The sequence below is a fragment of the Amblyraja radiata genome, chromosome 10, assembly GCF_010909765.2.
Source record: "Amblyraja radiata isolate CabotCenter1 chromosome 10, sAmbRad1.1.pri, whole genome shotgun sequence".
In the NCBI taxonomy this organism is placed as follows: domain Eukaryota; kingdom Metazoa; phylum Chordata; class Chondrichthyes; order Rajiformes; family Rajidae; genus Amblyraja; species Amblyraja radiata.
In genome coordinates this window covers 2,684,257-2,700,378 of record NC_045965.1, presented here as the reverse complement: position 1 = coordinate 2,700,378, position 16,122 = coordinate 2,684,257, and the positions used below count along the sequence as shown (strand labels likewise).

At 43.1% G+C, this 16,122-nt stretch overlaps 2 protein-coding genes across 3 annotated transcripts in view; one reads left to right on the top strand and one right to left on the bottom strand.

The window, feature by feature from the left end:
• LOC116978096 (nuclear receptor subfamily 5 group A member 2-like) overlaps nucleotides 1-8,605 on the top strand; it is an 85,577-nt gene extending 76,972 nt beyond the window's left edge. Inside the window, exon 4 of the mRNA XM_033029121.1 lies at nucleotides 8,092-8,605. Coding sequence (XP_032885012.1) covers nucleotides 8,092-8,339 — 248 coding nt within the window. The 3' untranslated portion in view covers nucleotides 8,340-8,605. The remainder of the gene's footprint in view (nucleotides 1-8,091) is intronic.
• A 5,846-nt stretch (nucleotides 8,606-14,451) lies between these two features.
• The window catches only part of LOC116977450 (adhesion G-protein coupled receptor D2-like), a 316,744-nt gene continuing 315,073 nt past the window's right edge, over nucleotides 14,452-16,122 (bottom strand). Inside the window, exon 25 of one of the 2 annotated variants that reach the window (XM_033027889.1) lies at nucleotides 14,452-15,233. In XM_033027889.1, the coding sequence (XP_032883780.1) occupies nucleotides 15,084-15,233 (150 nt within the window). In that variant the 3' untranslated portion in view covers nucleotides 14,452-15,083. The remainder of the gene's footprint in view (nucleotides 15,234-16,122) is intronic. The other variant, XM_033027890.1, reaches the window with a different exon arrangement.

Here is a 16,122-nt window from a genome sequence, read left to right as displayed (position 1 = left end):
CCACTGACTTTCTGTACGTGTATCTCTGTGAAACGACATACCAGACACAGTGTGATGTTCAGGTGAAACGAGGTCCAGGGACCAGGCTACACACGACTATTCAATCCCCATTTCAAAGCCCGTGCCTCAGCTGTACATAGACAGTTTTAGTTATCAATGTATATACAGGAATTTATAATAGAATTAGATGGCACAAAGGATCAATCTATTGCGAGGGTGAATGTGACAAGTCCAGAGAAAGCATGGGCTTCTGATGAAGAGGGTTTAGAGGGAATAATTGGGCAATGGCAACCAGCATAATTCAATATTACATTCATATTTCTCTCATAAATTCCTGCGTCCACATTTACAATGGAAACTGCTGTGAACATGTCATACTGTAATTATAATCCCCATTATAAATCTCTGCGGATATTTATGGTGGGAAACTACATGAATGCTCCATGTTTAATAGTATATACAGTGCCTCGATCATGACTGCAAGAATCCAGTGCTCTGTAAATGATGCTGCTGCGGTTTATAACGGATGATATCTGAATGATTAAATAACATGATGATTAAAAGCTCAAACTATATTTTTATAAGAGGATACATTCTGCAACGGTAGCTGGTTATCTTGGCATAAAATGATACGCAGATGCGGGACTCAATGGAACTATATTTTCCTGCTGCAATTTGGTAGTAAATTTGCGGGTGGTCAGTGGTTTATCAGCTTGTCAACGGCTGATGGCTCTTGTTGCATTTGGTAAGTGGATAACGTCCAATTACAGGTGGGGGAAGCTCATAAGATCATAAGTGACAGGAGCAGAATTAGGCTCTTCGGCCCATCCTCTACTACGCCATTCAATTCCGGCTGATCTATCTCTTCCACCTAATCCCATACTCCTGCCTTCTCCCCACAACCTCTGACACCCGCACTAATCAATAGATACAGAGGTGGTGATGTGTAGGAAGGAACGACAGATGCTGGTTTAAACCAAAGATAGACACAAAATGCTGGAGTAAGTCAATGGGACAGGCAGCATCCCTGAAGAGTCTGAAGAAGGGTCTCGACCTGAAACGTCACCCATTCCTTGTCTCCAGAGATGCTGCCTGTCCCGCTGAGTTACTCCAGCACTTTGTGCCTATCTATTAGAGTTAGTGATGGTTGGAATATGATGTTGTGAGGTCCAGGAGCTCTCCGGCTTACAGTACATGAATATTACAGAATAGCTACACTGTTGAAAGTGCTGACGGGGTGAAGCTGTGCGGCAGATAATGAGCTGAAAGTAAATTGGCCCCAGTCTATGTAAAGATAATCAATTATGCAGATGGGCTGGGATATGGCAGAAGATTCCTAATGCAGTCTTGAATAGAGGGTAATGCATATATGAGCAGGTAATCGTTAATGAGCCGGGGTCCTGTTGTGTATTAAGTCAGTAGATTGTTGAGACACCAAACCTGTGGGGTACAATCGCAATGCAAGGGTGCGGGACAGGGAATGATGGGCCCACCCTGAAGAAAATATCAAACTACATCCAAACCAAAAATCTGCAGCAAACAAACTAAAACCGGAAAGGTTTCCTCCTGATTGTTGACGAAACGTCCACTTACTTTGCGAAGAAGTTCTCAATTAAACATTGTGGTACAAGAGGGCAGCTTCAAACACTGACTGTCTGAACGAGAATGACTGAAGCAGCAAGGGCAAGTCCTGACCCACGGACCAAGTACAGTAGCACAGCAGTAGAGTTGCTGCTTACAACGTTTGCAGCGCCGGAGACCCAGGTTCGATCCCGACTACGAGCACTGTCTGTACAGAGTTTGAACACTCTCCCCGGGACCTGCAAGTTGCGGGAGGACCTGGTAGTAGTATATAAAATTATGAGAGGCATTGAAAGGATCGACAGTCAAGATATTTTTCAAAACCAGTCTTGGAGTCTAGTTACAACCCATGGAGCTAGTGAAATCAAATACTAGAGGGCATAGCTTTAAGGTGAGAGGGGGAAAGTTTAAAGGAGATTTTTCTTTAACACAGACACAGATATTTCTCCGAGATCTTTGGTTTCCTCCCACACTCCAAAGACGTGCAGGTTTGTAGGTAAATTAGCTTGGTACAGGTGTAAATTGTCCCTGGTATGTGCAGGATAGTGGAGGATCTCTGGTCTGTGTGGACTTGATGGGCCGATGGGCCGGTTTCTGCACAGTACGTCTAAAACTAAAAACTAAAAGTAGCCCCTCCTCACAGTGCAGATCAGGACAGACTTTATTACGTTAGAAGACTTTGTTAACTAACCCATTATGATATGCGGCGGGGCTGGCGGGGGTGGAAAGTTGAAAAGATTCACGGAGCAGAATATTTTAACCTGACATCATGACTCTCAGTCTGAAGATATTTCTCGACCCGAAACGTCACTTGTTCCTTCTCTCCAGAGATGCTGCCTGACCCGCCGAGTTACTCCAGCCTTTTGTGTCCATCTTCGGTTTAAACTCTGCATCTGCAGTTCCTTCCTGCACATCATGGTTGGAGTATTGCATGCAATTTGAAGTAATGCGGGCAGTTCTGGTCAACGCATTAACGGATGGATGGGGAGGACTTGGAGAGGACGCAGAGGAGGTTTACCAGAACGGTGCCTGAATTAGAGGGTTTCAGCTACTGGGAGAGCTTGGACAGACTTGGATTGTTTTCTCTGGAATACCAAAGGGTGCGGGAAGACCTAATAGTGGTATATAAAATTATGAGGGGCATTGAAAGGATTGACATCAAAGCATTTTTCAAAACCAGTCTTGGCATCTAGTTGCAACCCGTGGAGCTAGTAAAATCAAATACAAGAGGGCATAGCTTTAAGGTGAGAGGGGGAAGGTTTAGGTGAGAGGGGGAACCTTTAAAGGAGATTTTTTCTAACACAGAGATTGGTGGGTGCCTGGAATGCGCTGCCAGAGGTGATGGTTGAGGCAGATACGATAGTGGCACCAGAGACTTTTAGATTGGCACAGGGAGGGATATGGATTATATGCAGGCCAGATATGAGTTGGTGGGCACCAACATTGTGGGCCGAAGGGCCTGTTTTTGTGCTGTACTGTTCTCAATTGTGACCAATTACTGTACTGTGACCAATTTCCCTCCTGGGCTATCATAGATCATATCTGTTCTATGTGTTTACTGGAGACCACAGATGCTGATGTTCAAGGTGTGATGTTGCATACAGAGAAGTGTGAGGTGTTGGGACGTCGAACAAGGGCAGGACCTACACAATTAATGGTAGGCCTCTGGGTGGCGTTGTAAAACAGAGGGATCTAGGAGTATTGAAGGTGGAGTCGCTGGTAGATAAAGTGATCAAAAAGGCTTTTGGCATTTTGGCCTTCATCAGTCAGAGTATTGAGTATAGAAGTTGGGAGGTCATGTTGCAGTTGTATAAGACGTTGGTGAGACCGCATTTAGAATATTGTGTTCAGTTCTGGGCACCATGTTATAGGAAATATATTGTCAAGCTTGAAAGGGTTCAGAAAAGATTTACGAGGGTGTTGCCAGGATTAGAGGGTGTGAGCTACAGGGAGAGGTTGAGTAGGCTGGGTCTTTATTCAATGGAGTGCAGGAGGATGAGGTGGAATCTTATAGAGGTGTACAAAACCATGAGTGGAATAGATTGGGTAGATGCACAGAGTCTCTTGTCCAGAGTAGGGGAATCGAGGACCAGAGGACATAGGTTCATGGTGAAGGGGAAAAGATTTAATAGGAATCCGATGGGTAACTTTTTCACATAAAGGGTGGTGGGTGTATGGAACAGGCTGCCAGAGGAGGTAGTTGAGGCTGGGACTATCCCATCATTTAAGAGACAGTTAGACAGGTACATGGATAGGACAGGTTTGGAGGGATATGGACCAACGCAGGCAAGTGGGACAAGTGTAGATGGGACATTGTTGGCCGATGTGGGCAAGTTGGGCCGAAGGGCCTGTTTCCACATTGTATCACTCTATGAGTCCAGGACTCTATGAGGTAAGGTCTTTAAAGTGAAGCCACAGGGCAGAAACACACCCCCCTGTGTCATTACCCAGATACTGAGAATATTTTGTCCAGAAAGCAGCATTAAACTGTGAAGTTAAAGGTATTACTCCATATTATACAGCACCGCTTGATAATTGAAGAGGATTTTGTGTCACCAATGTGGTGAAGTAACAGATGATATATTCTGTAAGGCCAAACTCGTGAGTAAATTTGGAGTGGAACAAGCCTTAACTTTCTATAGTTTCATCTGGAGATAGAGCTTGGGAACAGTCCCTTCAGACCACCGAGTCCCCACTGATCTCCCGTTCACACGAGTTCTATGTTATCCCACATTTTCATCCACTCCCTACGCACTAGGAGTCAATTTACAGAGGGCCAATTAACCTACAAACCCGCACGTCTTTGGGATGTGGGAGGAAACTGGAGCACCCGGAAGAAACCCACACGGTCACAGGGAGAACGTGCAAACTCCAAACAGACAGCACCTGAGGTCAGGATCGAATGCAGGTCTCTGGCGCTGTATGGCTCTATGAATAAAGAATTTGTGAGCCTTCACCAGGTATCTATCTACACCTTCGTTAGAAACTACCTTTGCTTTAGTGTAGTGTGAAGCTCCACTGAGAATTGCAACTTTACCTGATGCAGCATAATGAGCTATAGGGAGAGGTTGAGTAGGCTGGACTCTATTCCTTGGAGCGCAGGAGGATAAGGGGCGATCTTATCGAAGCGTATCAAATCATGAGAGGAATAGATCAGGTAGATGCAGATTCTTTTGTCCAGAGTGGGTGAGTCAAGGACCAGAGGACATAGGTTTAAAGTGACAGGGAAAAGATTTAATAGGAATCTGTGGGGTAACTTATTCACTTATGGGTGTATGGAACAAGCTGTCAGAGGAGGTAGTTGAGGCAGGGAATATACCAACGTTTAAGAGACAGTTAGACAGGTACATGAATAGGGCAGGTTTGGAGGGATATGGACCAAACGCAGGCAGGTGGGACTAGAACAGCTGGGGCATGTTGGCCAGTGTGGGCAAGTTGGGCCAAATGGCCTGTTGCCACACTGTATCACTCCATGACTATGAATAAAGAATTTGTGAGCTGATGCATCAGGAGCCTGTTGAAATGAGACACTGCATTATCCCTTCAATGGCTACAAGGAACAAGTTTATTCATAATGTACCATCTAACATTAACCTACAACTCTCTATTCTGCAGTCAATCAGCAAGTTTTAGCACTAGGATACTTCGTATAATTAATGATATAGTTCTGGATAAAGATCTATATGACTCGATTACTCTAAATGATTCATGTATTGTGAAACTGCTATGCGGTTTGAATGATCAAAAGAACAATTGGCGTTGGTTCGATACAGAAATTGTGTTGTGCGACTTTGTTAAAATTATACCAGTTAGCGTGGAGTATTCAAAGATCTAACTAGCACCCAATGAAACTGGCAAAGGGAGATACAATCGCTTGCTGGCATTTGTGTTGAACAGCAGATTCTGAAGTGATAATCACCTGCCTTGCACTATTGTGTTTAAGAAGGAACTGCAGATGCTGGAAAATCGAAGGTACACAAAAATGCTGGAGAAACTCAGCGGGTGCAGCAGCATCTATGGAGCGGAGGAAATAGGCAACGTTTCGGGCCGAAACCCTTGGGTTTCGGCCCGAAACGTTGCCTATTTCCTTCGCTCCATAGATGCTGCTGCACCCGATGAGTTTCTCCAGCATTTATGTGTACCTGCCTTGCACTATTAATGTGCGCAGATGGACACGTACAGGTTAGAGGGGCTGGCTCTTGCAAATATTCATCTATCCCAGAGTAATAGCCCATGGATTATAGAGAATGTTACACACAAAGTTCCACAAAATCTCTGCTTCCCCACGGGCTTGGGTTAATAATAATTCATATCTCTAATCAGGCTCTTGGATTTACATTTCATTTTTCATGCTAAAAGTCTCCAGCACTGTGTGTTATTTTTCTAAACTGTATCTGCAGTTCCTGGTGATTTGATTTTATATACCTCTTTTTCACTCTCTTATGGGTGGAAAATATTGAATGAATATTGTGCAAATCAGTTGATCAGTATAAAATGGGTCTCACACATCTGAGCCGGTAGTAATGAAGTGCATTAATAAAGTTGCCTGACTTTGTGCAAGGCCAGAATTGAATCTTATGTAACAATAATTAGAGAGGGGTTTTGGGCTGTTTGATGAGCAGCTCGTAACACAATAGAGTCTTGGCGTCTCGTTATAACCCACAGAGCAAGTAATGACTGCTATTGATTTAATTTGTTTTCCTACGGTTGATAGATAGAAAAATCAGTCCATTCCTTGAATACCATGAAGGTTGGAATTTGGGCCACAGGCAGAGAGAAAACTGCAGCCCAGTGATATCTTTGTAGAATAATCTGCTGTAGCCTAGATTTCAATAAAGGTGTCGCTTTCACTTAAAGAGAAGTGGGGAAAAGCATTCCTCACGGACCCTGCATACAACGTACTTCATGCTTAATGGCAATTTATTTTAAAAAAATCAGAAAAGCAGAACATTTACGAGATTATGGAATCTTAAGATTACTTTGATTGTTACTGGCACACAGGCAATAGTCTGAGATGAAACAGACCATTTTAACATTCGATTCCTTTCATACTGTCCTTTTACCCACAAGAAACCGGTAAGAATTAGGAGCACTTTAGCAGCCATTAGAAAAGGGGAAATTGCAAATGTGCTTTTTTTAATGTTGGCACGAGGTCAAAGGGCATTCCAATGCGGTGTCCCTCGTGAAGGACATGCACGTCGTTTACCTGCAACTCATCACTCAGAAAGCATCTCCGTCCAAAGGCTTGCGCGGCCGATTATTTTATGAGCCATCTGACTGTAGCAGATGGTTCATTACCCATGTGCACACAGGTCAAAGGCTTCCAGTGTCACAGAGACGCAGCCGACCAAAACAAAACGATCGTCACGTTTCAACCAGAACGTACAGCAAAATGTTTGGATATTAATTCAATATTTTCAATTTAGCATGAAAAATGAAACGTAAATCCAAGAGCCTGATTAGAGATATGAATTATTATTAACCAAAGCCGGTGGGGAAGCAGAGTTTCGGTGGATCTTTGTGTGTAACATTCTCTATAATCCATGGGCTATTACTCTGGGATAGATGAATATTTGCAAGAGCCAGCCCCTCTAACCTGTACGTGTCCATCCGCGCACATTAATAGTGCAAGGCAGGTACACAAAAATGCTGGAGAAACTCAGCGGGTGCAGTAACATCTATGGAGCGATGGAAATAGGCAACGTTGCTGAGCTGATATTGAATTAATTTAGTCAAACATTAAAACTTGCAGGTAATTTGGAAATATAGGCAGCATAAAAAAGGACTGCTTCGTGATTTTATCACATTCAGAATATTCCCCAGCACATCATATTGCGGGATTACAATGTATAATGCAATCTCACTAAATGCACCTTACCGCAGTTACCTCTGTTCATTTTTCCTCTCACACACCGAGGAAAGACAACAGCATTATCCTTCCCGCAAACCTGCACTTGAAAGCAAAAAAAACGTAAATGTAATCGGATTCTAATTATTAAGCACAATCTTCCAATGATTTGGCCTTCACCTGTAATACTGTAACAGTTTGAACCTTTCAATATAATGCATCCGTTTATTTCCTTTCCTCATTGCAATTGGAAGTTGAGGAATAAAACCAGTGGTGACGGCATCATCTATCATTGGGAATGCAGTTCACCTGCAGGTTACTAATTAAACACTGCATGTTGGGAAAGAAAGACGCAAATGCATTCTTGCCACCATGCCCTCTCCATTCATCTCCACAGAGTGGGATTCATTGCCACAGAAGCTGTGGAGGCTCTCAGTGGATATTTTAAGGCAGAGGCAGATAGATTCTTGATTAGTGCGAGTGTCAGAGGTTATGGGGAGAAGGCAGGAGAATGGGGTTCGGAGGGACAGAGAGGTCAGCCATGATTGGGTGGCGGAGTAGACTTGAAGGGCCGAATGGCCCAATTCTGTGCCTACGACTTATCAATTTATCTCAGACTGCTTTAGCTGCTTTATTAATCAGGGTTCAACTGTTTCTTGCAGATGTGAAAAACCTGGAGAACTACCACCTGGTTGAAAGTGTACAGGAGCAGGTTAATGCCGCACTGCTGGACTACACGATATGTAATTATCCACAACAAACAAACAAGTTTGGGCAGGTGCTGCTACGACTACCTGAGATCCGAGCGGTCAGCATGCAGGCTGAAGAATACCTCTACTACAAGCACCTGAATGGAGATGTACCCTGCAACAACCTTCTCATTGAAATGCTGCATGCCAAACGAGCATAGGCTGCAAGGCCAGAGCCTCTGCACCTCCAACAAGCCTTCTGGGCTGCACCATGCAATCGTAACTTTAAATGGGGAAGCAGAAGAAATGTTTCAGTGCACTGTGTGGCAAGGAGACAACACAACGAGATCTGTTCGTCATTAGGCATGGGATGGATCAGGCTCTTGCCTTGGAATCTGATCCAGGGATCCCGTCACACCTTCAATGCATCTCCCCCCCCCCCCCCCCACCACAGCCCCCCCACCCCACCAACTCTCCCCATGTCCCCCCAACACCACCCCAACCCACCTACTCCCTCCACCCCCACCCCCACCCCCACCCCCCTCCCCCACCCCACTCCTCCCCCCCCACACTCCCAACACCTCCACAAGGGAAACCTCTGTGAGGCCTTTAAGGAAGAGCTTACTCATATCAAGTTTAATATCACAACATCATTTCCCGTATCTTTAGATAGACCATTGATTCTGGGAAATGTAAGAATAAGAGTGGGTCTTGTGCACTATTGGTATCGCAGTTGGGGCCTCACATGCACCAAGATACCCAGAGGTTTCAAAGCATGTGGGACTGGAAGCAAACCCGGTGTTAGTAACGAGCCCTCATCAACCTGGTCCCTCCCTCCTCTTCCCCAATGAAAGTGTCCCTGGTGATTGTAGGTATGGTACCTGATACGGGATCTGAAGGCCCGACTCCAAAATGGCTTCATTCTCCATTAGTTTGCTCCGATCCCATCACAAGAGCCCATCACTGTGTTGGGCCCAGACAGGCAGCAAGGAACCATCTGTCAAGTCATTAGCTTGACAGTCACCTTACGTACCCATTAGGTTTCCTTAGCCAGAGTGCGTACACTGTTTGAAGACCAAGGCCTGGCCGCAGAACAATCATGGGAGAAGGAAAAGCAAACTTTAAACTGATCTGGGATGTCAAAGGCTCATTTCACATTCACAACTCTTAATACTTAGCATTGTAGTATTAAACCTGTGATGTCACAGTTAAGTAGAGCATTGCCTTATTTCTGTGAATCTTGAATATGCGAAAGATTATAATTGAAGTTCTAATACTTCAAATTCAGCAACGAAGCTGTTTACATTTACGAGCTCCTCTGTGAAGAACTGTGATGATATGAATTGCAAAGCAATGACTTCCTTCATTACTTCCTTCATCACGTTTGATCAGTAACTTTTTTACCAGTACTTAATGTTTATGTCGTGAGACACTAAAATCAAAAAGGGAATTCTCACTAAGACTTTTAATTTCAACAGATCAATCTTTGACCACAATGATCACTTGTATATACAATTAGATTTTTTTTTTTGTCGGGATTGTTGGCTTTGTTACTGGACTAGTTCCGTTGATATTGTACATCATAGTTTACGGTGTAGACAATTATGTTACTATTTATTTCTCCGTTGTCTCATCTCGCTGCGGAAGAGAGCACGACTGACAAAGCCAAATAACTGCATACCTTTCACTGCAGCACCTTTCAAAAATTTGCAGTTACAGCCAGTTCAGGGACAAACATATCTTAAAAAGAATCGAGCAGTTTGTTTAAATATATATTATATATATAGTAGGAATCAGATAATGTAAAAAAAAAGATAAATGATGTGAATTATGGCTTCATCTTTAACTAAGAAAGCTTTAAAGTTGAAATCTTGCATTAAATAATAAATTGTCTTGTAAACTATATGTTCTATACCAAAGACTGTAGTTAGCTTATGTTTTTCTGTACTCCGTGGTCTTACTGCAGTGCAGAATTGTAAAACCGTGATACTTACTTCAATGGACATACTGATAGCACTGAATGAGCTTTATCTGCTCCATGGAGAGTGAACGCGTGGCTCCTCCTTATACTCTTAGCTGCCTGCTCCAGGTCTTAGGAAATCCCTTTACTGATGTCTTACAGAACATTCGTGAAGCTTCTTCTCCTCTTGTGTTGTTTACAGTTCTTTTGGAGGGTGTTGGAATTCAATCAGAACAGTTCTATCTTGCGATTGACTTCAAGGACACTGCTAGGCCAAAGAAGGGCTCCTTTCGCACAGCCCAAGACTGTACATTAACGAAATAGGCTGTGGTAAAATGATTCATCTGGCCAGCTCTGGTAGTAATTATAAAAGGATGCAGAGAACACAAAATAATGTTAAGCTTTTACTGTTTTATGATTGTGCTACACTTTGTGAACAGACATTCTGTCTCATCAGTACTTTCCATGTAGGCTGTTGTTCTTTGGCTCCCTTGGATTTCAGACCATTCAGCCCATCATCAGTGTGCAGATACTCCACCCCTCTCTCAATGTACAATATAATGGCTGGAATGGCATGCTGTCATTTCTGGCCAACAGTTTCTTTACACTGACTGGTGGAGTTTTTCAGTATTTCAATAAATAATGATATGCACGGCATATCGCTTGTTGAGTCCACAACCTTTGTCGTGTTATTTGTGTGTGCTTTACTTTGTACCAGAGGGAAATAAAATGAACACTGCACATTACTGCTTACATTGATATAAACACCATGCACTGAACTCATTCCTCTGTGTCTGGTGAAGGAAATGTTGAAAACTCACTCTCTCACTACTGGCTGCTCCACACCCACCCAATTACTTAGTTAGAACATAGAACAGTACTGCGCAACAATAGGCCCTTCGGCCCACAAAGTCTGTGCTGAACATAATGACTATCCCTTATCTCACTGCACAAAATCCACATCCAGCTCCATAGGCCAGCACGGTGGCGCAGCGATAGAGACCCGGGTTCGATCCTGACTGCGGGTCTGTCTGTACGGAGTTTGTACGTTCTTCCCGTGACCCGCGTGGGTTTTCGTCGAGATCTTCAGTTTCCTCCCACACTCCAAAGAGGTACAGGTTTGTAGGTTAATTGGCTTGGTGTAAATGTAAAAGTTGTCTCTAGTGTAGGATTGTGTTAATGTGCGGGAATCGCTGGTCGTTACGGACTCAGTGGGCCGAAGGGCCTGTTTCCGCGTTATATCTCTATAACTAAAAACTAAAACTCCGCTATATGTTAAACTGGGTTGCTGTGTCATGCGTAACATATCAAAAGCACAGCAGCAAAATAATCGATGACTGCCTTACTAGAAAATAGTTTGTTCTAATAGATTATCGAGCATCCCTTCTAACTCGTTTCTGCAAATGTTTCCACTTTTACAAGACCAAGTTTGGGATATAACTCTCAGTTGTCCCTTTTTTACAGCTGCCACCTAAGTGAAGTCACCTAAGCTGAGCCTGTGAAACTTCCTACGTTGACATCCTTGCCATTGAGGCAGCATAGTGTAGGTTCACGAGGTTAATCCCCGGGATGGCGGGACGGTCATATGAGGAAAGATTGGAAAGACTGGGCTTGCATTCACTGGAATTTAGAAGGATGAGAAGGAATCTTACAGAAACGTATAAAATTATAAAAGGACTGGACAAGCTAGATGCAGGAAAAATGTTCCCAATGTTGGGCCAGTCCAGAACCAGAGGCCACAGTCTTAGAATAAAGGGGAGGCCATTTAAAACTCAGATGAGAAAAAAACTTTTTCACCCGAGAGTTGTGAATTTGTGGAATTCTCTGCCACAGATGAATTTAAAAGAGTTAGATACAGCTCTAGGGGCTAGTGGAATCAAGGGATATGGGGAGAAGGCAGGCATGGGTTACTGATTGTGGATGACCAGCCATGATCACAATGAATGGCGGTGATGTCTCGAAGGGCCGAATGGCCTCCTCCTGCACCTATTTTCTATGTTTCTATTTTCTATGTTTGATATCCTAAACATTACGAACAACTTCTCCGGTGCTGTCTTACTTATTACACACAGAACATAGCTAAGTACAGCACACGAACATGCGCTTTGGGCTAAAATGTCTGTGCCAAACATGAAGCCAAGACAAACTGGCATTCTCTGCCCATACATAATCCATATCCTTCCATTGCCTGCATATCCACATGCCTATCTAAAGGCCTGTTAAACACCACTGTTGTATCTGCCTCCACCATCACCCTTGACAGCGTGTCCCAGGCATCCACCACTTTGTGTAATATGAAAACTCGCCCCCTCGTACCTTAAAGCTATGCCCTCTAGTATTTAATTTTCCCACCCTGAGAAAAAGATTCTGACTGTCCACCCTATCGATGCCTTTCATGATGTTAAGTACTTCTGTGAAGTACAGTTAAACATACTTTAGTCAATCTGTAAATATACAGGAACTTACCTTATTTCTGAGACCAAAATATTTAGCAGAGGTTTAAAACATGTGGCAAATGCTGGGTACCTCAAAAACTAACAATGGATAGGACAGGTTTTGAAAATCCTTGGTGGGACAGGGACATCTGTTCCCCCCCCCCCCCCATGTTTTGGGAGGTGGGGAACAAACCCCCCCATGTTTTATGAAACATGTTGCAGCAAAACCGCCACCACAGCCTCCGAAGTCAGCCAGCTCCGTGATGGTCAATCCACAGGCTCTGGTCGATTCCAGTTGGAAGCCGCCAGCTCCTAGAATCTAGCAGCTGTAGGGCCCACGTCAGCTCATCTGCCCCGGGACTGGCTGTAGCACCCAGGTCAGCTGGCATGTCTGGCTGTAGCACCCAGCTTGCCTGTGTGCCCCAGGACTGGCTGCAGTTATCAGGTCGCGAAAACGAATTGAAATAAAATCCGCCTGCGGGCCAGATGATTTTGGGTTAAGGGCCGGATCCGGCCGTAGGTTGCCGACCCCTATCCTAAATGTCAGACCTCATTGTATCCCCCCCCATGTTTTAAAAGCGATTTCTGCCCATGTTTGGAGGGATATGGACCAAACGCGGGCAGGTGGGACTAGTGTAACTGGGACATATTGGCCGGTGTAGGCAAGTTGGGCCGAAGGGCCTGTTTCCACGATGTATCACTCTACGACTCAAGTGGAAAGAGAAGTAGCTGAAGTGAATGGGCTACTCAGTATCTGAAAGAGAAACAAAGGCCACCTCTGGCCTCAAGCATCAGCCTGACCCGCTGAGTTCCTCCAGCACTTGGAGTTTCACTGCATACTGATTGCTATGTATGGAACAAGCTGCCAGAGGAGGTAGTTGCAGCAGGGACTATCGCAACGTTTATGAAACAGTTAGACGGGTAGTTACATAGGACAGGTTTGGATATGGGCCAAACGCAGGCAAGTGGGACCAGTGTAGCTGAGACATGTGGCAAAAGTTGGGCCGAAGGGCCTGTTTCCACGCTGTATCACTCTATGACTCTACGAATAAAGAATTTGTGAGCTAATGCATCAGGAGACTGTTGAAATGAGACACTCTGCATTATCCCTTCAATGGCTACAAGGAACAAGTTTATTCATAATTTACCATCTAACATTAACCCACATCTCTCTGTCCTGCAGTTAATCAGCAAGTTTTAGCACTAGGATACTTATTATAATTCAAGCTTTCTAAGGTTTCAAGGTCAGTTTCTAATTAATGATATCGCTCTGAATAAAGATACATTTGTGCATGTTATCTTTTGAAACCCGTGACACATCAAGTAACTCTATGGAATAGTTAACAGCATGAAAACCCATGTAGAATGAATTATGCTTTAAAACTTTTAGAGTACTTCTGTACAAAAGTACCTCTAGTGAGTTGATGGTGAAACTCCAGGATTATTTCAATGCTACATAGACAAATGATTTCACTCACTGCAGAACAAAATCAAGGGTCACGCACACGTGATCCATTACAATATATTCCTAACACATGCAATCCATTTTAAATGCATGTCATGTAGAAAGTGACAATAATGCGACAAGCTGTAAATCTCACCACAGCCTGGAGAATTTAAAGTCCTTTGAGTTATGTTCCTCTGTTAATCTATCATAATTACAATTGTTATGATAGATTTTAACCGCTATAAAAAAGCAAATGACGACAATTAATTTCACGTGTCTCAAATATCGATACATCATGGGCATGGCAACATTTCTTCTTCACAAATTGGATCTCAGTGGTAAATCCTGCAGGTTCTAACAAAAACATATTTGTAGCATTCAGATTCCTTTGTGTATCTGATAATATTAGCTTATCGTATTATCAAATGATAAAACTAGTGCTACACGCAGCACCTCAGATTTGTGCATTTCCAACAAGAATTAGTCCATCCTTTTGTGGTTATTGACGAATAATGTTTAATATTTGGTAAAACAGATACAGAGTAATACCAAGGTCCAGTTACTATGCAGAGTGACAACCTCTGATTAATATTGAAGATAGTTACATGCACGGTGTTTAAGAATTGGTTGCTACGTCAGGTCGTGTTGCTCTTTATATTGTATGACTTTGACCATCGGTTTTTACTACAAGTGTTAATAACTACAACTCACACAATCATTACTTTTGCTACTTTCAACTGGAGTAATTATTTCAGTCAGGAGTCACGTTCCAGATATAAGATAAAGAGCAATAAATAATAGTTGCTAACACTGTTTCACAGTAAAAACTCAAAATGCCATTTCCCTAAGGATTGTTGTTGGTCTGATGTGTTTTAGTCAAGTGGAACACAGTTAAACTGGAGACTAACCTCCTTGGTCTTATGAAGGATAGCAATTGTTTAGGTGGCAGAGAGTGCCGGAGTATTAATGATGACAGAACGCCCGTCATCAATCTGCTTTACCAGAGTTCTTAAAGACACTCAAGAGCATTCGGCACCGCACACCAAGGTTCCGCTGCAACACCGTTACTTCCCAACCTTGTGCATAACACAAGTCAGAAGGACACCCTGTCATCTTGATTTAATCAGTCCAGATACAAGCTGCCAACTCGCTTTATAGTCGTGACATTCAGCGAGAGGCAAGAGTGGTCCTCCAGCTCCAGCGGAACGTGCAGGCTGCAAACATCTTCCTTGTTCTCCTGTCCTCCGGCAAGTGGGTCGGCAGCTTTGCAGCCCTGCGGGGACATTAAAACAAAAGGTGTTGAATTAAGACAAGGAGCAGCATTTCTTCCTCTTTAAGAGCTCAAATGTCCCGGAAACTATTACTATCTTTCAAAAGCGTCACGGATGAGTGATCTGTTGTCTTGGTGGCGACTTTCAAATCCCTTTTAATTGGTTTGCGTTATTCTGAGAGTTTCCACCTGTTTCACAGAAAATCCTTAACACTAGAACTCAATGGCAAATATCACATTTATTCCCATGTTGTCTGGGTTTCTCCGAATGCTCACAAAATTCCCACCCGTAAAATGAATGCTAAATAAATTATTATTAATATTATTTGACAGCGTCCTGCAAAAAATATATGTTTTGGGAATAATTTTGGAAAAACGAATTGAAGCAGACTAAAATTAATCTTTTTATATAAAAAGCACATTTTCAATCTCTTCCATATGCTGCGGCTTTTTATAAAATTATAACGGCTACAAAGTAAGTTCTATTGAAGAGAAAAATATTTAAATGCAGTAATGTGGTTTACATCAAATGCCAATAAAATTAGAAAATAAAACCAGAATGGGTTTCTGATTTTGGATTTTCAGGTGAATGGAGGTGCTGGCTCGAAGGACCAAATGGCCTACGCCTGGCACCTATTTTCATGTTTCTATAAAAAATACATTCAGAGCGTTTTGAGAAGTTCTTTAGAATGCATTGATGAAAGCTTTATATTTTTTCCATCCTTTCAATAGTAACAATCTCCGCTGCCCAACCACAACATTTCCAACATCCCATTAATTAACAGAACAATGGTCAGGCTTTAGAAAACCAATCTGTCAGATTCAAAATACAAATACACAATTCAGCCTCTTCAGGCACAAAACCCTCCAGTGGTATTTAAATTGTACAGAC